This window comes from Oncorhynchus masou, chromosome 6, assembly GCF_036934945.1.
Source record: "Oncorhynchus masou masou isolate Uvic2021 chromosome 6, UVic_Omas_1.1, whole genome shotgun sequence".
Taxonomy (NCBI): Eukaryota; Metazoa; Chordata; class Actinopteri; order Salmoniformes; family Salmonidae; genus Oncorhynchus; species Oncorhynchus masou.
This window is the reverse complement of record NC_088217.1, coordinates 76,069,182-76,093,818: the sequence shown is the minus strand read 5'-3', so window position 1 is coordinate 76,093,818 and position 24,637 is coordinate 76,069,182. Positions and strand designations below refer to the sequence as shown.

Genomic DNA, 24,637 nt, shown 5'->3' with positions numbered 1-24,637 from the left:
CAGTGGGGTTCGTCTTCCTCTAGAGTATCAACCCTGCTGTTGAGAGATGACTCATACTGCATCTGGGGATGGTGTGTGTGAGTGTGAGTGTGTGTGTGTGTGTGTGTGAGAGAGAGAGAGAGAGAGATTGTGTGTGAGGGTGTTTGTACTGTGATGTGCCTGTGCCAGCAGATTCCTGCACCGTAGCCTGAACACTGACCCTAGCCAATCTGTCTGTCTCTCTCTCCTCTCTCTCTCCCCCCTCTCTCTAACTCTTCCCCCTCCAACCCCTCTCTCTCTCTCTTCCCCCTCTCTCTCCGCTCACTCTCCCCCCCTCTCTCCCTCCCCTCTCTCTCTTCCCTCTCTCTCTCTCTCTCCCCCTCTCTCTCTTCCCTCTCTCTCTCCCCTCTCTCTCTTCCCCCTCTCCCCCCTCTCCCCCTCTCTCTCACCCCCCTCTCTCTTCCCTCCTCTCTCTCTCTTCCTTCCTCTCTTTCTCTCCACCCCTCTCTCTCTCCTCTCCTCCCTCTCTCTCTCCCTCCCCTCCTCTATCTCTCCCCTCCTCTCTCTCTCCCCCTCCCTCTTTCTCTTCCCTCTCTCTCTCCCCTCCCCCCCCCCTCTCTCCCCTCTCTCTCTACCCTCCTCTCTCTCTCTTCCCCCTGGTTCCAATGAGTTTTATTTCCCAGGGATCTAAACCATAGTAACAAACCATTGCAAACACTGCCACCCTTTGGCTATTTGTGGAACTACACATTATGTTATATCAGTTCATCCAGTATGTCTAACCTCTCTCTCTCCCTCATCCCTCTTCTCTCTCCTCTTTTAGGAAATTCTACTACATAACCCTCTTAAGGGACCCAGTGTCTCGGTACCTCAGCGAATGGAGACACGTCCAGAGGGGCGCGACGTGGAAGACCTCATTACACATGTGTGACGGACGAACCCCTACGCCGGAGGAACTACCAGCCTGCTACGAGGGTTCTGATTGGTCAGGATGTACCTTGCAGCAGTTCATGGACTGTCCTTATAACCTGGCCAATAACAGACAGGTGAGAGACTAATAAATGGACACACACAGACACACATTTGGATAGAATAGACTAATTGTATGGTCCACACAATGTTGAAATGTACTAACCTCCCCTTACCTTTTCCTATAGGTTCGTATGCTAGCGGACCTGAGCCTGGTAGGCTGCTACAACATGTCTACAGTCCCAGAGCAGAGGCGTTCTCAGCTGTTATTAGACTCCGCTAAGAAGAACCTGAGGGACATGGCCTTCTTCGGGCTGACAGAGTACCAGAGGAAAACCCAGTTCCTGTTTGAACGTACCTTCAGACTGAGGTTCATACGACCCTTTATGCAATACAACAGCACCAGAGCGGCCGGAGTGGATTTGGACAACACTACGGTGTGTGTGTGTGTGTGTGTGTGTGTGTGTGTGTGTGTGTGTGTGTGTGTGTGTGTGTGTGTGTGTGTGTGTGTGTGTGTGTGTGTGTGTGTTGTGTGTGTTGCCATTTGGAACATGTTATCACACCAGGATACTGTGCTGTTTTCAGAGTTTTCCACCATATATCGACTGTACTTGGTTGTTAAATTGTTGAACCAAGTTGAACAGACAATTCCCCACCACCCACAGATGTTTGCATCAGGACTGTCAGCTGACACCCTCCCTCCCTCTCTGTACTCCAGGTGCAGCGCATCGAGGAGCTGAATGAGCTGGACATGAGGCTGTATGATTACGCCAGAGACCTGTTCCAGCAGAGATACCAGTACACCAGGCAGCAGGAACGACGGCTGCAACGACTCAGGACCCACAACCACAACGGTCAGGGGCTAGGGGTCGAGGGTCAAGGCCTGGGAGTGGGCCTGTGGCCTTCTAGATCCAAACTAACCCTTGGACCAGGAGAGGGAGATGTGGAGGACCCAGAAGAGGGGGGGAGAACAGAGGAGGTGGGAGGGAGGTTACCGACAGAAGACTATATGAACCAGATAATTAAGCGTTGGTAACACACTCATCGGAGGTTAGAGGTCAGGGGTGAAAGTGTATAGGGTAGTTATAGAGACTGAAGTAGAGGAATGGATTGAATGTCGCTGATAACCGACTTTCATCGCTCCGTCTCTCTTGCTCTCCCTTGCCTCCTCTCTCCCTCTTTCTCTCTCTGGTACCCCATGCAAAGTATGCGGTGAAAAAAACTATAGTGGTGAAACTCCCAGAAATCCCTTGAAAAGGACCTCTTTACTTCCTGGATGTATAGCTCCAATCAGAGAGCAGAGCTTTGAACTATTGGACAGAAAGTTTTCCTTTGGCTGAGCTGAACCAAGAAAATGAAAATGTAACATTTACAGAAAAAAGTCTACGTAAAGCAAGAGTTGGACTATGTATAAAAGCTTTTTGCTTGGACATCAGACACCATTTCAGACATGGAAATTGGGGCGGCAGGGTCACCTAATGGTTAGAGTGTGTTGGACTTGTAACCAATTGGTTGCAAGATCGAATCCCTGAGCTGACAAGGTAAAATTCTGTCGTTCTGCCCCTGAACAAGGCAGCTAACCAACTGTTCCTAGGCCATCATTGAAAATAACAATTTGTTCTTAACTGACTTGCCTAGTTAAATAAATGAACATGTGTCTTAATGGCGCAATTCTCATTTTAGAACTACTATGTTTATTATTATATCGTTTTTATGTGTTTTTTCTAAAGCAGCATTGTGATGACACTGAGACCAATGTTACTGCCTAAAGAAAGTGATTCTTTTATTTGTATGTTTTTTAAAGGAAATGTAACCGATAAATGGACGTACCATGGACCACAGCCATTATTTAAAAATGATGGGGACGTTATGCATATATGTGTGTAGACAACTGGGTAGCAATCCATCCAAATGACATCCTATTCCCTTTGTGGGGCACTACTTCCATTCCAACACCCTATTATTCCTTATGTAGTGTGCTACTTCTGGCGCCCTATTCCCTATATAGTGCACTACTTTTCATCAGATCCCTATGTGGCCCTATAAGGAATAGGGTGTGGTTTGAGACGTGGCCATGGATGTGATGAATGTTAGAGCTGATCTGATGCAGTGTAAATGGAACTGAGCCCAACCCTACTTCTGATTGGTAGTTAGTGCCTCTCAGGACAGGCATGATGACCATTAGACCTACCTGATATTTCAGGCTCACACCACTTGTTTTGACTACTTTTCCACTGTGTTTCTGTGTGTGTCTCTCTGTGTGCACATACACATGTAAATAGTGTAAATAGTGTGTATGCGTTTGTAAATATCCTGTGTGGTTGTGTGTGAGATAGAGCGAATTGCAGTAGCTTTGCTGTGTGATTGACTTGCTATATGACCAATCTCTTACCATAGTGTTAGACGCCTGAAGGGGAACCCTTTTCATGTATTGTTAACATGGAGGGAGAGACACACTCACACAGAGACGAATGCTTGAGGTTTCCCTTAACCAGAGGATATCTGACTCTGTGTCACTCCCTCTCCCATGTCCAAAATAACACACACACACACACCATTATGTCAACTACAGCACTACTCAGCGATGGTAACACTTTTGGAGTCCCTCAAACTCAAATTATACCAGGCCATACTGCTATAAACTTTCTTTACAATCTTATCGCTTACACTAGTGTCTTAAATATTTCCGTTGAATGAAATTGAATATTTTCCATCACAAACGTTTACTTCCTGTGTGTCTCAACTAGTTTTTTGAATGTTCTGCCGATGGTGTCCCGTTCCCACTATCAGCGTCATTCAGGAAATGATCTTATGATTGCAATAACGGATCATCAAACCACTAATTAAAATATTCAATTTTTGAAAAACTGCCCCTTGTTTTTGTGTTATTTCCAACATTGGTTCACTCATATACTGTATATGTTATACTTTCTCTCTCTAGTTCTTTTTCCCATTCTCTCACACACACACAGTACAACTGCAGAACCTCACAAAACAGCCGGTTCCCTCTTAATGACAGCCTTGGTCCTGTCAACACTGATCTACTGTCTAATTCAATCGACACACAAGTGAACACACACCTCCATCCAAGGCCAGCCGGAACAGCCTGTGGCTTGAGTGGAGGGGAGTAAATTATACTTCATGTCCTTGGTGGATTGAGGAGAGGAGGAGGAAGAGTGGGTGGGGTAGAGGGAGCCAGGATGAGGCAGAGTGGGTGGGGTAGAGGGAGCCAGGATGAGGCAGAGTGGGTGGGGTAGAGGGAGCCAGGATGAGGCAGAGTGGGTGGGGTAGAGGGAGCCAGGATGAGGCAGAGTGGGTGGGGTAGAGGGAGCCAGGATGAGGCAGAGTGGGTGGGGTAGAGGGAGCCAGGATGAGGCAGAGTGGGTGGGGTAGAGGGAACCGGGATGAGGCAGAGTGGGTGGGGTAGAGGGAGCCAGGATGAGGCAGAGTGGGTGGGGTAGAGGGAGCCAGGATGAGGCAGAGTGGGTGGGGTAGAGGGAGCCAGGATGAGGCAGAGTGGGTAAGGATCAAGAAGAGTCAGGTCGTTAGAGGTGAGGTGTAAATAACAACACTTGATGCCCTTCATGGAGCAAGGAGAGGAGAGGAGAGGAGGGGAGGGGAGGGGAGGGGAGGGGAGAGGAGAGGACGGGAGAGGAGAGGAGAGGAGAGGAGAGGAGGGAGGGAGGGAGAGGAGAGGAGAGGGAGAGGAGAGGAGAGGAGAGGAGAGAGAGAGGAGAGGAGAGGAGAGGAGAGGAGAGGAGAGGGAGAGGGAGGAGGAGAGGAGAGGAGAGGAGAGGAGAGGGGGGGGGAGAGGGGGAGGGGAGGGAGAGGAGAGGGAGAGGAGAGGAGAGGAGAGAGGAGAGGGAGAGGGAGAGGAGGGGAGAGGAGAGGAGAGGAGAGGAGGGGAGGGGAGAGGGAGAGGACGGGAGAGGAGAGGAGAGGAGAGGAGAGGAGAGGAGAGGATGGGAGAGGATGGGAGAGGAGGGGAGAGGAGAGGAGAGGAGAGGAGGGGAGAGGAGAGGAGGGGAGAGGAGAGGAGGGGAGAGGGAGAGGAGGGAGGGGAGGAGGGAGGGGAGAGGGAGAGGAGAGGAGAGGAGAGGGAGAGGAGGAGGGAGAGGAGAGGAGAGGAGAGGGAGAGGAGAGGAGAGGAGAGGAGAGGAGAGGAGAGGAGAGGAGAGGAGAGGAGAGGAGAGGAGAGGGAGCCAGTTATAAGGACAGGAGAGGGAACCAGTTATAAGGACAGGAGAGGGAACCAGTTATAAGGACAGGAGAGGGAGCCAGTTATAACTTATAACTGCTCTTCCCTGGTTCCCTCTCCTGTCCTTATAACTGCTCTGCCCTGGTTCCCTCTCCTGTCCTTATAACTGCTCTTCCCTGGTTCCCTCTCCTGTCCTTATAACTGCTCTTCCCTGGTTCCCTCTCCTGTCCTCATGACTGCTCTTCCCTGGTTCCCTCTACTGTCCTTATAACTGCTCTGCTCTGGTTCCCTCTCCTGTCCTTATAACTGCTCTTCCCTGGTTCCCTCTCCTGTCCTTATAACTGCTCTGCCCTGGTTCCCTCTCCTGTCCTTATAACTGGTCTGCCCTGGTTCCCTCTCCTGTCCTTATAACTGCTCTTCCCTGGTTCCCTCTCCTGTCCTTATAACTGCTCTGCCCTGGTTCCCTCTCCTGTCCTTATAACTGGTCTGCCCTGGTTCCCTCTCCTGTCCTTATAACTGCTCTTCCCTGGTTCCCTCTCCTGTCCTTATAACTGCTCTTCCCTGGTTCCCTCTCCTGTCCTTATAACTGCTCTTCCCTGGTTCCCTCTCCTGTCCTTATAACTGCTCTTCCCTGGTTCCCTCTCCTGTCCTTATAACTGCTCTGCCCTGGTTCCCTCTCCTGTCCTTATAACTGCTCTTCCCTGGTTCCCTCTCCTGTCCTTATGACTGCTCTGACCTGGTTCCCTCTCCTGTCCTTATAACTGCTCTTCCCTGGTTCCCTCTCCTGTCCTTATAACTGCTCTTCCCTGGTTCCCTCTCCTGTCCTTATAACTGCTCTTCCCTGGTTCCCTCTCCTGTCCTTATAACTGATCTTCCCTGGTTCCCTCTCCTCTCCTTATAACTTCTCTTCCACGGTTCCCTCTCCTGTCCTTATAACTGCTCTGACCTGGTTCCCTCTACTGTCCTTATAACTTCTCTTCCACGGTTCCCTCTCCTGTCCTTATAACTGCTCTGACCTGGTTCCCTCTACTGTCCTTATAACTTCTCTTCCACGGTTCCCTCTCCTGTCCTTATAACTGCTCTGCCTTGGTTCCCTCTCCTGTCCTTATAACTGTCTCCCTCTCCTGTCCTTATAACTGCTCTGCCCTGGCTCTCTCTCCTGTCCTTATAACTGCTCTGCTCTGCCCTGGCTCCCTCTCCTGTCCTTATAACTGCTCTGCCCTGGCTCCCTCTCCTGTCCTTATAACTGGCTCCCTCTCCTGTCCTTATAACTGCTCTTCCCGGGTCCCTCTCCTGTCCTTATAACTGCACTTCCCTGGTTCCCTCTCCTGTCCTTATAACTGCTCTTCCCTGGTTCCCTCTCCTGTCCTTATAACTGCTCTTCCCTGGTTCCCTCTCCTGTCCTTATAACTGCTCTTCCCTGGTTCCCTCTCCTGTCCTTATAACTGTTCTTCCCTGGTTCCCTCTCCTGTTCTTATAACTGCTCTGACCTGGTTCCCTCTCCTGTCCTTATAACTGCTCTTCCCTGGTTCCCTCTCCTGTCCTTATAACTGTTCTTCCCTGGTTCCCTCTCCTGTTCTTATAACTGCTCTGACCTGGTTCCCTCTCCTGTCCTTATAACTGCTCTTCCCTGGTTCCCTCTCCTGTCCTTATAACTGCTCTTCCCTGGTTCCCTCTACTGTCCTTATAACTTCTCTTCCACGGTTCCCTCTCCTGTCCTTATAACTGCTCTGACCTGGTTCCCTCTACTGTCCTTATAACTTCTCTTCCATGGTTCCCTCTCCTGTCCTTATAACTGCTCTGACCTGGTTCCCTCTACTGTCCTTATAACTGTTCTGACCTGGCTCCCTCTCCTGTCCTTATAACTGCTCTGCCTTGGTTCCCTCTCCTGTCCTTATAACTGTCTCCCTCTCCTGTCCTTATAACTGCTCTGCCCTGGCTCCCTCTCCTGTCCTTATAACTGCTCTGCCCTGGCTCCCTCTCCTGTCCTTATAACTGCTCTGCCCTGGTTCCCTCTCCTGTCCTTATAACTGCTCTGCCCTGGCTCCCTCTCCTGTCCTTATAACTGGCTCCCTCTCCTGTCCTTATAACTTGCTCCCTCTCCTGTCCTTATAACTGGCTCCCTCTCCTGTCCTGTCCTTATAACTGGCTCCCTCTCCTGTCCTGTCCTTATAACTGGCTCCCTCTCCTGTCCTTATAACTTGCTCCCTCTCCTGTCCTTATAACTGGCTCCCTCTCCTGTCCTGTCCTTATAACTGGCTCCCTCTCCTGTCCTGTCCTTATAAATATACAGTAGAGCCCCACTGACACCCAGAGATGTATACTGTCCAGTCTATCTGGCTATGACCCATGGCTTCCCCTCTTGGACCCTTGGTTGAATTACCATTAATCAGACATTTATGGACACACACACACACACCTAACGGGAAAGCAGATGTGGGTTCGGCTGAGTCAATGGAAGCTATATGGATTACAAGAGATGAGCCGTAAGAGATGGGCCGTAACGTGCTTCTCTTATATGTGATTTAATATGTTGAATAATATTAAAATGATATGCCAATATATCATCAATAACTGGGACCAGTCAGTATTAATACCAAATACAACTGCCTCCTACTCCTCTCTACAGGTTCATGTTAATGATAGTGTTCCCCGCTTCACTAGTGGTGAATTAGCTTCATGTTGGGGACCTCTCCTCACCCCCATTATACTGACATGGAGACTTTAATTAGCAAGGACTCACATGAAACCAAAGACTCACAGACACACAGTAGAGTGTGTTAATATTAATGTGAGTGAGTTTAATTTGGGGTTGATTGCACAGGGCTGGTCCTGTGTGTAACCTATAAAATGGTGCGACAGCAGCCAGGGAGAACGCTGACCTCCCACCCCAGGGATGCCATGTTGTATTTGACCCCAAAGATGACAGCCACCTCCCATAATTCATCTGGTGACATCACCTTTCTGACAGACAAACGGCCCCTGTGGGGAGTGTGTGTGTGCGTGCATTTGTGCATTTGTGTGTTTGTGGGGGAGGAGGGCATGTGTGGTGTGTGTATTGGTGTGTGTGAAGGTCAGGTCTGACAGGATAATTAATGGACCAGCTCTTTGTTGTATTAATATTAAATCAAACCATTGAGCTAGTACAGTCCCTCAGGAACTGACCCTCTCTCCTCTGTAATGTCTAAAGCAGACGGGGTGCAGACTGCAGTCCGGTTACCTGCCCTTCCTACAGCTGGTGGCCTGGTGCAGTCGCAGTAACCTGTAGATTATGTACATGTCTTTGTCTATAGTCTGTCTGTATATTTTGTCTGTTGCTAGCAGCAGCACTTTACTAAGTCAAATTCTGGTATGTGAAAATGGACTTGGCAAATGAAGGTGATTCTGATGTGTGCACCATAGAGATGCACTGTAGAGCCCAAAAGCCTGTTTTAGCATGGGGTGGGTGTGTGTGTGTGTGTGTGTGTGTGTGTGTGTGTGTGTGTGTGTGTGTGTGTGTGTGTGTGTGTGTGTGTGTGTGTGTGTGTGTGTGTGTGTGTGTGTGTGTGTGTGTGTGTGTGTGTGTGTGTGTGTTCGTGTTTGTGTGGTTGCAAATTCTGGGACCAGAAGGCTCCTGAACAGCTTCTACCTCCAAGCCATAAGAGTGCTGAACCAGTTAATCAAATGACTACCCTGACAATCTACATTGACCCCCTTTTTATTTGTGCTGACTCTATGCACACTCACTGGACTCTACCCACACACTCACACATACTACACTGACACTCCAACACACAAGACTACATACGCTCACACACACACAAAACATACACACACACACACACACACACATGCATATTGACGCCACACACACAACCAAACTTTCACACTCTTCACATATGGTGCTGCTGCTCTGTTTATTATCTTTCCTTTTACCCCTACCTACATGTACATATTACATCAATCACCTCAACTATCTCATACCCCTGCACATTGAACTTTTGAACTGAAGGACTTGAAAAGGAAGCATTTCATGGTAAAGTTCCGTATTCGGTGCATGTGAAAAATAAAAATGGATTTAATTTGATTACTTTCACCATTTTGAAGTAGTCAACTTACTATAGGTTAAGGAATGATTCCACATAATTCCAACAAGGTCATCAGGAAGAATCAGCCAATGAATTGTACTCGTGAGCAAACATTCCATAACTGCAGGTGGCAGTAAATCACCAGCCTTGGCTTTATGCCTGTTCAAACAACACACTCCAGGTGGCAGTATAGACCCTTTCAGTTTGTTAACCAACTCATATAAGCAGTAGTAGAAGAAAATGGACTACTTCTAAATGGAGATGGCTTCAATGGCGCTCCCCATTCTCTCACAGACACAATGTTGAGTCCTCTGTAACTATACGGTGTGTACTTGGCTCAATCACTTCCCCTCATGGTGGAAACTTCCTCTATAGGCCAGGGTTCTCCAACAACTTTGGTTCTGGAGAGCTACTGGGTGTGCAGGGTTTCATTCCAGCCCTGCAGTAACCCACCTGATTCAGTTAATTATGGTCCAGAGAGAAGATGGTGTATAGGAACATGGGAATAATATTGCTTGAGTTTTATTTAACTAGGCAAGTCAGTTCAGAACAAATTATTATTTACAATGACGGCATACCCAATAAGGGCATTCAATCACAAATCAACGATTCTGATGATAAAATACAAGTGGAAAGTCTAGCAATTCATTGGAAGTTATCTGAATACGTGGAGTGTTGAGTTGACTTGGTTTTGGTACATCAGATGCGGAGAATGAACTATTTCTAACGTCTCTGTTGATACATTGAACAGTATTGCAGTGCCACAAAATGCATTAAAACATCTATAAACTGATGAAACTACGGGAAATCTTGGCCCTTTTGAGCCAACATGGCGCCAAAGTTGCCAACTTGAAGCGTGGATAAATGTAGCAAATATTTTATTTTGTACTGCTTTGATTAATTTAAGTGATAAAACACAATTCCATTACATACAACAAGGGGTAGTCAGATATCCAATAAAATGAAACGTAAACTTACAGACAATACTTTTTCTTAGATTTTTAACAGGCAAAAGAAGCAGTCCACCTACAATGAAGTTGCCAGGACCCCACCCACTCCCCTCTGATCATGGCAGATGCGGGAAGTTACCAAGCCGGTTTCGGTATGTACGTTTACATTCATTTAATGTTAGCAAAACATTCTGTAAGGTGTCACCACTAGCTACTATTGGTCAGAGGTTGCACCACAAATTGTTTGTAAGTTTGCACGTATTCTGACGCGAACTAACTAGCTAGGTTATCCTGTGTGCTAGCAAGCTAACCAATGAAGGCTGCAATTATTCTAACGAATAGCTAGCAAGCGACAGCAAGTTAACTTAAACATCAAACAGAGCAAGACCAACACGTAGGGTGTCAACTTCTGACACGTAATTTAAATAGCTAAAGAATAGCTAACCATTCGGGTTTAAGTTGCCAGCTAGCTGACCATATCGGATTTTATTGAAACAATCCGGAAGTCCTGTCAAGATGCTCATTGGATATTTCTCCATCGAACAGCCACGCTGAGCGCTCTAATTGGTTAGAATTAGTGGCGCAGTGTTTACAATCACGACAAGTGTGCTAACTGCACAGCTAATTTTGGGCCGATTAGAATTAAGCAATAACGCCCGAGGGGTTGTGTTATATGGCCATTATAAACTGTGTGGTTTTAGCCCTAAATGCTGACAGACATGGTATATCAGACCGTATACCATGGATATGCCATTTATCTTTACTGCTCTCATTACGTTGGTAGCCAGTTTATAATACCAATAAGGCCCGTTTGTGTTATATGACCAATATACCACGGATAAGGACTGTGTCTTGTGTAAGAACAGCCCTTAGCTGTGGTATATTGGCAATATACCACACTCAATATACCACACTCTCTCGTGTCTTACTGCTTAAATATACCACGACTGTCAGCCAATCAGTTTTTTTTTTAATGTACAAACTGGGTGGTTCTGTTCGAGCCCTGAATGCTAATTGTCTGACAGCCATGGTATATCAGCCCGTATACTACGGGTATGACAAAACATTTACTGCTCTAATTACGTTGGTAACCCGTTTTATAATAGTAATAAGGCACCTCGGGGTTTGTGATATATGGCCATATACCACACCTCCTCAGGCCTTATTGCTTAAATATACTACGCCTGTCAGCCAATCAGCATTCAGGGCTTGAACCACCCTGTTTATAATAGAAAATATACAGCTATACTATCTCAAACACACAAAACAGGGAAGGCAACAGCATTACTTGCATGGAATACCTAGGATAGGATAAAGCAATCCTTCTCAACCCCCCCCCCCCCTTAAATGATTTAGATGCACTATTGTAAAGTGGCTGTTCCACTGATGTCAGAAGGTGAATTCACCAATTTGTAAGTCGCTCTGGATAAGAGCGTCTGCTAAATGACTTAAATGTAAATGTTGCCAGTCTTTCAGTCTCAGCACTGATACAATACAGATCTCCATTGACACTGTTCTCTTTCCCTCAACTTCTCTCCCTCATCCGTCTCTCCTTTCCTCCTCTCCAAACTAAACATCTGTCTCTCCTTTCCTCCTCTCTCCAAACTAAACCATCCTTCTCTCTTTTCCTCCTCTCTCCAAACTAAACTCTCCCTCATCCTTCTCTCTTTTCCTCCTCTCTCCAAACTAAACTCTCCCTCATCCTTCTCTCCTTTCCTCCTCTCTCCAAACTAAACTCTCCCTCATCCTTCTCTCTTTTCCTCCTCTCTCCAAACTAAACTCTCCCTCATCCTTCTCTCTTTTCCTCCTCTCTCCAAACTAAACTCTCCCTCATCCTTCTCTCTTTTCCTCCTCTCTCCAAACTAAACTCTCCCTCATCCTTCTCTCTTTTCCTCCTCTCTCCAAACTAAACTCTCCCTCATCCTTCTCTCCTTTCCTCCTCTCCCCAAACTAAACTCTCCCTCTCCTCTCCAGGCCCCAGGATGTGGCAGCACTGTGCCCTGCTCCTGTCCCTGTCCCTGCTACCAGTGGTATCTGGAGGAGCTGACTCCAAGGGTGTCACCACCAGTCTCACCACCAAGTGGGCCTCTACCCCTCTGCTGCTGGAGGCCAGGTAACAATATGCTCAACACATACACAAGATAAAAAAACATCCTTTCTTTCTCTTCACCCCCTCTTTCTCTTCATCCCCCCCACCCCCTCTTTTTCTCAGTGAGTTCCTGGCAGAAGAGAGTCAGGAGATGTTCTGGGATTTCGTCGAAGCAAATCAGAACATCAAAGGGGAACATGATGGTAGCCTTAATGTTTTATTCCACTGATAATGTTGATTTATGTAGCACTTGGTCTCTGGAAGATCTATTAAAGTGTTGTTCTGTTACAGATACAGACCAGGCGTACTACGACCTGATCGTGAAGAGAGCCAGTGCTCTGCTCAGCACAGTCCAACTCAACATGCTCAAGTTCGCCCTCTCTCTCAGGGCCTACTCTGCTACTGTACACTCCTTCCAACAAGTAATATTACTACAATACTACTAGATGACTACCCTCTCCCTCTGTGTGTGTCATCACTGTTTCTCGCCTCTCTCTCCTGTAGATAGCGACCAACGAGCCCCCTCCGTCCAGCTGCTCAGCCTTCTTCAATATCCACGGAGAGAAGTCATGTGACACGGAGAAACTGACTGCACTGATGGAGACTGCAGCAGAACGGTACAAACACGCTGGGAGACACCCACACAAACTGTGAATATCCACTTTGATTGATAAAGACCTGTTGAAGTGATAATGATTCATTAAATAGTCCTTATCTCATCCCTCTTTGTCCCAGGCCTAAACCCTACCTATTCAAAAGCGATCACAGGTTCCCGGGATCAAATCCCGACATTCCGGTTGTTATCCTGTATGCCGAGATTGGAAGTCCGGAATTCACAATGTTCCATCAGCTGATGCTGTCCAAAGCCAACAAGGGATTGGCCACCTATGTGCTTCGTCACTACCTGGCTGTAAGAAAAACACCGGAATATACATGATGGGAAACATAATTCCGACAGCATTTTGTGTTGATCTTTTCCTCTTTCTCTCGCTGCCAGTCTCCCAGCAGTCGTAGGGTGTATTTGTCTGGTTATGGAGTGGAGCTGGCCATCAAGAACCAGGAATACAAGGCTAAGGACGATACACAGGTCCAGGGAGCGGAAGTGAATGCTACACTGATGGGGGAGAATGACCCAGTGGATGAGGTCCAGGGATTCCTCTTTGGAAAACTGAAGTAACCAACCTACCAAAATGAAATGCTATTCCACAAACCCACTCTGCTTTGGAGCGTTATGGGTGGAGAAACATCTTTCCCTCTCTTCTTCCCTCTCATTTTCCTCTCCGTACCGCTCCTCTCCCTCTCTCCAGGACTCTGTACCCTGAGTTGAAGGAGCAGCTGAAGGAGCTAAGGAAACACCTGGTGGAGAGCACCAATGAGATGGCTCCCCTTAAAGTCTGGCAGATGCAAGGTGGGCGGGACTTTATTTTTTCTTTGCCTCTCTTCTCCTGAATCAAGACAACTGTAACTACAGTAATCATCTCTTGTTTTCCCCCACTATATTTCATTTTTTATCTCTTCGTGTGTCAGATCTGAGTTTCCAGACTGCAGCTCGGATCCTGGCTGCTCCATCTTCAGATGCCCTGAACGTCATGAGAGACCTCAGTCAGAACTTCCCTACCAAGGCTAGGTACACACACACACGAACACAAACATGTTTTTTGATATCTCTGTGTAGTGTGTGATTCTGGTGGTTTCTCTCCCCTTCTCAGGTCCATCACTAAAACAGTGGTCAGCTCTGAGATACGTAAAGAGATGGAAGAGAACCAGAAGGTAAGAGCTCCATAGCTCTCCTTCCCTGTCTCTCTACTACCCATTAACATGTAATGACCGTACCGCTCTTCTTCTCTCTCTCCAGTTCTTTAAGGGAACTCTGGGATTGCAGCCTGGAGACTCTGCTCTCTTCATCAACGGACTACACATAGACCTGGACACACAGGACATCTTCAGGTACACACACACACACACACACACACACACACACACACACACACATACATACATACATACATCTTCAGGGACACACATTGACTGTGTGTGTGTGTGTGTGTTTCCAGTGTGTTTGAGGTTCTCCGTAGTGAGGCCAGGGTGATGGAAGGTCTGCGTTCTCTCCTTATCGAGACTCCCTTCATCCACGACATCCTCAAACTCAACGTACAGCCTTCTGACTCGGACTACGCTGTGGACATCCGCAATCCTGCTGTCAACGTAAGACACACCTCCCCCTTTATTTAACCCTGACCATTCAACTATGTCTTCCGCATATATATACTGAACAAAAATATAAACGCCACATGTAAAGTGTTGGTGCCATGTTTCATGAGCTGAAATAAAAGATCCCAGAAATGTTCCATACCCACAAAGTTTATTTCTCTCAAATGTTGTGCACAAATCTGTTTACATCCCTGTTAGTGAGCATTTTTCCTTTGCCAAGATAATCTATCCACCTTGACAGGTGTGGCATGTCAAGAAGCGGATTAAACAGCATGATCATTACACAGGTGCACCTTGTGCTGGAGACAATAGGCCACTAAAATGTGCAGTTTTGTCCTACAACACAATGCCACAGATGTCTCAAGTTTTAAGGGATCAGGCAACTGGCATGCTGACTGAAGGAATTTCCACCAGAGCTGTTGCCAGAAAATTGAATGTTAGTTTCTCTACCATACGCCGCCTCCAACGTTGTTTTAGAGAATTTGGCAGTACGTCCAACCTGCCTCACAACCACAGACCACGTGTAACCACGGCAACCCAGGACCTCCACATCCACCACCTTCACCTGCGGGATCGTCTGAGACCAGCCACCCAGACAGCTGGTGAAACTGACAAGTATTTCTGTCTGTAAAAAAAAAAAACTTTTGTGTGGAAAAACTCATTCTGATTGGCTGGGCCAGGCTCCCCCTATGCCCTCCCTAGCTCACCCATAGCTGGTCTCCTGCCCAGTCATGTGAAATCCATAGATTACAGCCTAATGAATTGTTCTTATATGAACTGTAACTCAGTAAAAATGTTGAAATTGTTGCATGTTGCGTTTTTTATATTTTTGTTCAGTATACAATCAAGCTGTTAAACGTATATAACCCAACTCTTGTTTTGCATGGATCATTTTGATGATAATCTCTCTCTTCTCAGTGGATTAATAACCTGGAGACAGACAGCAGGTACGGCTCATGGCCCTACAGCGTCCAGGAGCTCCTCAGACCAACCTTCCCTGGAGTCGTACGACAGATCCGGAAAAACTTTCACAACCTCGTGAGTACATGATACGTGTGTCAGATCGCGACACCAAACGTATCGCGTACATTTTTGGAACTGACAGCAAAAAGCAATGATGTCTTGTGTTTTAGGTGGTGATTCTGGACCCGACCCATGAGAGTTCTGCTGAGCTGTTGAATGTTGCTGAGATGTTCTACAGCAATAACATCCCACTCAGGTAGGGGGTGTGTTTTTCTAGTAAATTTTTCATTTTTATTTTATTTTAATTCATCTTTTATTTAACAAGGAAAGTCAATTAAGAACAAATTCTTATTTACAATGACGGCCTAGGAACAGTGGGCTAACCGCCTTGTTCAGGGACAGAATGACAGATTTTTACCTTGTCAGCTCAGTGATTCGATCTAGCAACCTTCCGGTTACTGGCCCAACACTAGGCTACCTGCCGCCACCGTAGGCCATGTTGGTTCCAATTCTACTGTATAGTCTATGTGGATGTGAGTACCTGTGTATAACCCTTACTGGGGGGAGGGGGGTCGATACAGTTACATATCAGGGTACAATCTTTGACGTATTGCATCTTTTTGACAATATCACAATATTATAACTCCTGTATTTTTCCTTCATAGCTCGTTCTCAATCTTTTTACATTGGGAGCCAATTTGTTTTCAGCACTTTTATTTCCATGACTTTGATTTGGTTTTCTCGTGGCTCTCTCCCTCGTCTCCCTGTAGCACACATATGGTGAGCAATATGTCTGGAACATCGAATCGCAATAAAATCACAGTATCGAATCGCAATACATGTAGAATTGTGAGAATCGCAATACATGTAGAATCATGAGAATCGCAATACATGTAGAATCGTAGCATATCAGCATCTAGGTGTCGTGAGAGTATTGTGAGGTCCATCCCTAATAACCCTGCTGTGTGTGTTGTAGGATTGGGCTGGTGTTTGTGGTGTCTGATGTTGATGAGATCGATGGTATGGAGGATGCAGGTGTGGCTCTGCTCCGGGCCTTTAACTACATCACAGAAGAGCTGGACGCTCCCGCCGCCTTCGACACCATCATCTCAGTGAGTCGGTCTGACCAATGAGAATAAATGATGAGTCTTTTGACCAATCCCAGTAATCTGGAACATCAGCCTGACCAATCAGATGGAAATGCTCTATTTGAATCTCCTCTCTCTAGATGTTTAACCGTGTGCCTAGCGGTGGTAAGCTACGTGTAGGTGATGTCGTCAAGGTGTTGGAAAAGAAGTTTCCCTACGTGGAGGTCGGCAGCATTCTTGGACCAGACTCCACTTACGACGACAACCGGAAGGTATGGTTCTGCTTTTATGTGCCGTTATGTTTCTTGACAGAACGGTATGTTTTTCATGTACCGTCTTCCTATCTATCTCCGCCTCCAGGAAGGGCGTGGTTACTACTTGCAGACGGGTGTAGGTCCGTTGCCAGTGGTGATGTACAACGGAATGCCGTACCAGCGAGAACAGCTAGACCCAGAGGAGCTAGAAACTGTCACCATGAACAAAATACTGGATACTACCAGCTTCTACCAACGGGCTGTCTACATGGTGAGTTAGACCGACAGACAGACAGACAGACAGACAGACAGACAGACAGACAGACAGACAGACAGACACTGACCTTCTCTTGTTGTGTCTTCCTAGGGTGAGCTGGCCACTGATCAAGATGTCGTGGATTTCATCATGACCCAACCCAACGTTGTCCCTCGTATCAACCCTCGAATCCTGTCGACTGCCAGGACGTACCTGGACCTATCTAATACTAGTGAGTTTTACACACACACACACACACACACACACACACACACACACACACACACACACGGAACCATCTTAACCACCTCTCTCTTTCCTGACAGATAACCATTTCATAGACGAGTACGCTCGCTTTCTGTTCCTGGACAGCAGAGAGAAGAGCACTGCTGTGGCTAACAGCATTAACTACATGACCAAGAAGGGTAAGATAGATATATACACACATACACACACACACACACACACACACAGCTACACATACGCACACAGCTACACATGCAGAGCTTCATCTTAATGAGCTAAATGTTTCAGCCCTAAATCTCTTGTCTATCTATTCTGTATTCCTCCTCTGTGTTTTTGTTCGTCAGGGATGGCCCCCAAAGACCACCATAGTAACCCTTATTTTGTTTTCTGCACTTCCTCTCTTTCTCTCTCAAGAGACAGTATTACGAGCCATAGTTCTGTGAATTCACCATATCTCTTGCATCTCTGTGACATGCTTGCTGAGAGAGAGAGAGAGAGAGAGAGAGAGAGAGAGAGAGAGACATGGCACTGCAACATCAAACCTCGTGCATTTCAGGATTAAGGTCTGTGACCCTTTTACTCTAATCTCCTCCTCAACTCCCTCTCTCCTCTAGATGATGGCTACATCCGTCCAGTCACGTTCTGGGTTGTGGGAGATTTTGACCAACCTTCCGGGCGCCAGCTACTATACGATGCCATCAGACACATGGTATGATGATGTCACACTGATACGAGCACACATGATGTCACTGTAACACGATCCAAAAAATCCACACACAAAAAAAAACCTACCATCTGACAGATTCTCCTAAATCTGCCTTCAACAGAAAACCAGTAACAACGTGCGATTGGGCCTGATCAACAACCCTAGCAACAGCCCATCCGAGGAGAACAGTCATGTTGCCAGGGCGATATGGGCCGCCATGCAGACCCAGACAGCTAACAACGCTAAAAACTACATCACCAAGCTGGCTAAAGAAGAAACCGCTAAGGCACTGGAGACTGGGGCTGACGTCACACAGTTCACTGTCGGGGTAAAGAGTTTACACACACGTTATACACCGTTCTGTCTCACCCTTTACTATACTGTCCTACACTAAAAACAATCATTTCTTCCTCCATCTCTCCAGGGTATGGACGTTGCCTTGTTTAAGAGTGCGTTTGAAGGTCCTAAGTTTGACTTCCTGCTGTCTCACGCTGTCTACTGCCGAGACGTTCTCAAGCTGGGGAAAGGACAGAGAGCAGTCCTTAGCAACGGACGGGTGAGTGGGCAACACACACACACACACACACTAGCACACTTCCTACTGTGATTGAAGTGTCACAATGGCGTTTCTCTCTCTCTGCCGACAGATCATCGGTCCGCTAGAGGATGGGGAGGTCTTTAACCAAGATGACTTCCTCCTATTGGAGAGTATCATTTTGAAGACCTCGGGAGAGCGAATCAAAAGCAAGGTCCAGCAGTTTGGGGTGGAGGAGGACAGGGCCAGTGACCTGGTGATGAAGATTGACTCTCTGCTCTCCTCTCAGCCCAAAGGAGAGGCCAGGATAGAACATGCCTTTGCTGATGACCAATACAGGTACTGGAACTAATCAAACATTTCACTTCATGTTTTTATTCATTGCCTATATACTTTCTGCTTACCTCTGTCTGGTCTATGATTGGTCCACAGTGCTGTAAAGATCCGGCCCACAGAGGGAGACGTCTACTTTGACATGGTTGCCGTGATAGACCCAGTAACTAGGGACGCCCAGAAACTAGCTCCGCTCCTATTGGTTCGTACTGCTTCAAATAATTGTCACTTAGAGTATTTGGAGTGACAGAACTCCTGTCTCACAGCCATCTGTCTCTCCATGTTTCTCTCTACCAGGTGTTGAAGAAGCTGGTCAATGTGAACCTGCGGGTGTTTATGAACTGCCAGTCCAAACTCTCAGACCTGCCTCTCAAAAGGTGAGCAGACCCCAGCTACACTGTTTCATGCCGAGCAGCTCATCCTGTTTTAACTGCTGGGACCTCGTTTCTGTTGTCTTAGTTTCCTTACCCTTAGAGGTCCCTGGTAGTACCTGAGGGTTTTTCCTGTGTTTCTCTAAACCCTCCTCTCTTCTCCCAGTTTCTACCGGTATGTGTTGGAGCCTGAGGTGCTGTTCCAGACTGACGGTAGTTTCTCCCCTGGTCCCCTGGCTAAGTTCCTGGACATGCCCCAAACTCCCCTCTTCACACTCAACCTCAACACCCCTGAGAGCTGGATGGTGGAGTCTATACGCACTAGATATGACCTGGACAATATCTACCTGGAAGAGGTGTGTTAACTGTGCTGTTTTGTTTTAGGATTGTGTTATTTATAGCACGGTTGCCTTGGCTAATGTTGTCCTGCACCTCTTCAGCTGGAGAGTGTAGTGACTGTGGACGGAGTATTCTGGTATTTGTCTAAGTTCTTTTTTAAAAAGGTTTAATAATGGTTCTCTATTCTCCCTGTCTAGGTGGACAGTATAGTAGCAGCAGAATACGAGTTGGAACATCTGCTGCTGGAGGGTCACTGTTTTGATGTGAGTACAGGTCAGCCCCCCAGAGGACTCCAGTTCACCCTGGGAACCCCCTCCGAACCTGTCATCGTCGACACCATCGTCATGGCCAACCTGGTGAGTCACCCCTGACCTCTAACCCTAACCTCTGTTGATAGGCATACACCTTTCTATTCTCCGTTGTTGTGGTTGAACGAGGGCGTTGTGTTGTTGTCGTCCTCAGGGTTATTTCCAGTTGAAGGCGAACCCAGGAGCCTGGATCCTGAAGCTGAGGAAAGGACGGTCTGACGAAATCTACAAGATCTACAGGTACGGAAGATCACATCTCGACATATCACACCGTCTTCAGTTTAGCACATGACTAGTGGAACCAGGCGTGTTAGTGCTGGGCTGGAACAAAAGCCTGCACAATGCACACCCTCTTGTTCCTCTCTCTGACCTCACATCCTCTCTTCCAGTCATGATGGAACAGACTCTCCAGCCGACGCTGATGACCTCATCGTGGTGCTGAACAACTTCAAGAGCCGGATCATCAAAGTCAAGGTACTGCTCTGATCCCAGCTGTACAGTACAGCTTTCATATTGTTGGTTGCTGTCAGGTCCCAATAAAGCTTAGGTTGTATTCGAATTCATCAATAAGTCCATTGCTAAGTAATGTATTGGTCGTGTGTTGATCAGGTCCAGAAGAGGCCAGAGAAGTTCAGTGAGGAGCTGTTGAGTGATGGAACCCAGGAGAACGACGCGGGCTTCTGGGAGTCACTCACCAGGTGTCTCTCACTAAGCATCCAGCTCCACCCTTTACATCTACTGTTTCATACCTATTTGATCTCTGCTGAATCTGATGGTGTTCATTCTCTCCCTGTCTTCCTCTCCCCAGAGGGTTTACAGGAGGTGTGAAGACGGAGGAGAGTAAACAGGAGAAGGATGATGTCATCAACATCTTCTCTGTGGCCTCTGGACACCTCTACGAACGTTTCCTCAGGTACACACCTGTGTGTGTGTGTGTGTGTGTGTGTGTGTGTGTGGTTTTTCCAAGTGTTTGTCTGTTGTAATCCCACAATTTGTTCTCTCTTTTAGGATCATGATGTTGTCTGTTCTAAAGAACACCAAAACACCAGTCAAGTTCTGGTTCCTCAAAAACTACCTGTCCCCGGCATTTAAGGTAGTTAAGTATAAAATAGAAATATATACTACTCTAGGAGTTTACTTTGAGTGTGGCGGTATGAATAGGGTTTCCAATATTGAGTTTTTATTGAGTTCAGTCCAGAATAAATGTTATTCCCACAGGAGTTTATCCCGTACATGGCAGAGCAGTATGGTTTCCAGTATGAACTCGTCCAGTATAAGTGGCCGCGGTGGTTACACCAGCAGACCGAGAAACAGAGGATTATCTGGGGTTACAAGATCCTCTTCCTGGATGTCCTGTTCCCTCTGTCCGTCGACAAGTTCTTATTCGTGGACGCAGATCAGGTACACACACTCTCGCACACACACTCAATGTCTATGTCTCTGATTTGCGTAAACCTGAGAACTCTTTCCTCTCTCCTCCAACAGATAGTGCGTACCGACCTGAAGGAGCTCCGTGACCTTGACCTTGAAGGAGCCCCGTATGGCTACACACCGTTCTGTGAGAGCCGGAGAGAGATGGACGGCTTCCGCTTCTGGAAGTCCGGCTACTGGGCGAGTCACCTCGCTGGACGCAAATATCACATCAGGTAACTGTGTGTGGTAGAAGGGTGTGTGTGTGTGTGTACGTACATACCGACGTGTGTAACCCTCTGTCTCTCCAGTGCTCTGTATGTGGTCGATCTGAAGAGGTTCCGTAAGATAGCAGCAGGAGACAGACTGAGAGGACAATACCAAGGCCTGAGTCAAGACCCCAACAGCCTGTCCAACCTCGACCAGGTGTGTGTGTGTATTAAAAGTGAATATGGGTGTATAACATTCAGATTTTTGATATTCCCAAACAACCTTTGTGAAGTTAAATATCCTCCAACTCTGTATTTATATTTCTAATATTGTCCTATTCTCTGTCTCCAGGATCTGCCTAATAATATGATCCACCAGGTGCCTATCAAGTCTCTACCTCAGGAGTGGCTCTGGTGTGAGACTTGGTGTGACGACAACTCTAAGAAAAAGGCCAAGACTATTGATCTGGTACGAAGTGTGTGCAGATTCTAGTCACTTCTGTGTTTTTACACTCCACTGTGTTTATTTGGACGGTGAAGCTAAAATGTTTAACCCTTCCTCCAGTGTAACAACCCCCAGACCAAGGAGCCCAAGTTGCAGGCAGCTGTTCGTATCGTAGCAGAGTGGAGCGACTACGACCAGGAGATCAAACGCCTGCAGAACAGAGTCCAGGAGAGAGGAGCAGAGAACCATACCACACAGAAGGACAAGCCAGGTACATACATAACATAACACTGATTGGCAAACCTATACATTTGACTAATCTCGCTCTCTGTCTCTCCCAGCTGATACACGTATAGAGTTGTGAGACCAGTGGATGGAAGATGTGGCTGTAGCAGCAACAAAAGATGGAACCATGTTCAACAATGCTGTTCTCCTTTGGAACAGCATTGACAGACGGATTGCAAACCAATAACCATTCATTTTCCATTTATTAGTATTTCCCTGTTGTGAGAGTGGCGAGGATACGGGATAGGGAAGGGGTGCTGGGTGGGGATGGTATGGGGTGACGGTTAGTGGATGATAGGGATGTGTGTTTGTGTGTGGGTCTGTAAAAAAATCAGACATTTCCAACAGCCCCCCCCTAATATTTCTTTATCCATCCGTGTTTGCACTGATTAGGAAACCTTCTTAAACAACTGTCTGTGGGTCTGTGGGTAGAGGTTTGGGCTTAGGAGTTAAACCACACTGATAAATAGCAGCTCATCTCATGAGATGAGGTTTTGTCCTGTTCTATGCCTTCTGTTTCTGTGCTTTAGACTTCAGTTGTCCATGGCCTGTGTCAAACTCAGGGAAAGATGGTTTTGGCCAATCGACCCGATTCAATCTCCTAATGACAATACAAAGAGGACTGGAGCGACATTTTATTTAATGTGAAACAGACATTAGTTCTGTCATGTAGTAAAATAGGGATTCATATCTCTACAATACAATTTACCTGCAACATTCAGAACGTTGCATCCTTGTGAGCATGATGTGGAGTTAAGGGATGTGTGGGTGAGGACTGGTGGGGACGTATCAGCGACAGACGGCCCTGGGAGTTCCGTGATCACTCAAATTGATTGTAACAGTGCCTTGAAAGGCAGCAGGCATATGACTAGAATGTTGTAGTTCAGGGTGGCCAATCTTATCCACAAAAGGTCTGTGGGTGCATGGTTTTGTTCTAGCAACACACCAATTTCATCTAGTCAGTCTAATGAAGATGATGATTAATGGGCTTGTTGAATCAGACTGCTTGACTGGAACAAAGCCTAGGGTCAGATTGGCCACCCCTGCTGTAGTTAACTCCTGTTTTCTCCGCTGTGGTCTGTTCTGGAGTAAACACTTAGTCATCCATTACCAACCGCTGGCTGTTTCCGTTCTTTGTTTTGGCTAAATATGTACTGTTAATTGTGGGAAATCAATATTTTGTAATAAAAATCAAGGAGCCCACCAACACTGGTCGTTCAGTGATCCCTCGTACGCGTGTTGGTGTTTCCTTTCTCTGTTTTGACTGGTAAGACATTTGGATTATACTCTTAAATACCGTGCCATCTATAAGAATACAGTAATGGCATTTACTACTAAAAGGCTGGGCTTACACAGGCAGCCCAATTCTGGGGTGCGCTCAGTACAGAGAGGAAGAGGCAAAGCTGGGCTCAAAATCTGTCTTCTCCAGCAATGAGTGTTGAATTTCATTAACACAAAATGTAATGGCTTATTTGATCTAATAACAGTTTGGAAATGCTTAGGTCCTTGGTTGTTACGAGCGTACTGTTATAAGTAGGACACACGACATCCCGGCCATTTTTAGAGAACACTATCGGCTGTGCCTGTTGTTCACATGCTTACTCTTTTTTTACCTTTAACTTGGCAAGTCCATTAAGAACACAACCTTCTGAAATAACTGAATGCACCCCAGAATTGGGCAGCCTGTGTAAACACATCCAAAGAGTCTCCCCTACTTTTATTCAAAATTCTAGTTTGCAATGCAGATTGTATTACATATTTGTATAATGTTATTCCCACTAAGAACATGATTAAAATCAGAAACCTCTTAAATGTGAACCTCTTCCCCATCGAGTGACGTTTAAAAGCCTAACTAATGAAGGTATTGGGTTGCCTGACGACACCCTGAACCTTATTCCACTGCTCTATTCATCACTACATACATTGGCTTCAGAAAGTATTGATACCACTTGACCACATTGTATTACAGCCTGAATTCAACCATTTAAAAATATCACACCCATCTACCCAAAATGACAAAAGTGATAACATGTTAAAAATGTATTGAAAATTAAATCTCTAATTTACATAATTCACACCCCTGAGGCAATACTTTGTAGAAGCACCTTCCAGCGATCTATTAGTCGTGAATGTCTGTATCAGCGTGGCACATCTGGATTATCTCCCAGTCTTCCTTGCAGATTATTTCAACCTGTTAAGTGAGATGGGAAGTGGTGTGTATTTCCACAGATTTTCAATGGGATTCAAGTCTGGGCCACTCAAGGACTTTCATAGTCTTGTTCTGAAGCCATTCCAGCGTTGCTTTGGCTGTATGCTTGGGGTCATTGTCCTGTTGGAACGTCTAAGGTCGTTTACACTCTGAAGCCTGTATCTGGCTTCATTCATTGTTCACACCATCCTTACCAGTCTCCCAGTCCATGCCACTG

The 24,637-nt window shown here is 46.6% G+C and overlaps 2 protein-coding genes across 2 annotated transcripts in view; both read left to right on the top strand.

The window, feature by feature from the left end:
- The window catches only part of LOC135542653 (heparan-sulfate 6-O-sulfotransferase 1-A-like), a 29,203-nt gene extending 25,386 nt beyond the window's left edge, over positions 1-3,817 (top strand). The window contains exons 2-4 of the mRNA XM_064969765.1: positions 803-1,025; positions 1,137-1,385; positions 1,667-3,817. Of these exons, the coding sequence (XP_064825837.1) occupies positions 803-1,025; positions 1,137-1,385; positions 1,667-1,984 (790 nt within the window). The 3' untranslated portion in view covers positions 1,985-3,817. The remainder of the gene's footprint in view (positions 1-802; positions 1,026-1,136; positions 1,386-1,666) is intronic.
- Positions 3,818-10,239: 6,422 nt separating this feature from the next.
- Positions 10,240-23,435, top strand: LOC135542650 (UDP-glucose:glycoprotein glucosyltransferase 1-like). Its single transcript, XM_064969764.1, has 38 exons — positions 10,240-10,315; positions 12,138-12,276; positions 12,376-12,455; positions 12,544-12,674; positions 12,757-12,869; positions 12,988-13,162; positions 13,250-13,425; positions 13,560-13,660; positions 13,780-13,879; positions 13,962-14,022; positions 14,108-14,199; positions 14,307-14,457; positions 15,382-15,501; positions 15,597-15,682; positions 16,403-16,538; positions 16,655-16,786; positions 16,875-17,039; positions 17,136-17,256; positions 17,351-17,449; positions 17,885-17,979; positions 18,098-18,304; positions 18,401-18,532; positions 18,624-18,850; positions 18,944-19,046; positions 19,142-19,221; positions 19,382-19,571; positions 19,752-19,910; positions 20,017-20,102; positions 20,252-20,336; positions 20,472-20,560; positions 20,671-20,775; positions 20,871-20,955; positions 21,081-21,263; positions 21,348-21,508; positions 21,584-21,698; positions 21,834-21,950; positions 22,047-22,197; positions 22,268-23,435. The coding sequence occupies exons 1-38, from the start codon at positions 10,282-10,284 to the stop codon at positions 22,288-22,290; spliced, it is 4,605 nt and encodes a 1,534-aa protein (XP_064825836.1). The 5' UTR covers positions 10,240-10,281; the 3' UTR covers positions 22,291-23,435.
- Positions 23,436-24,637: the final 1,202 nt, after the last annotated feature.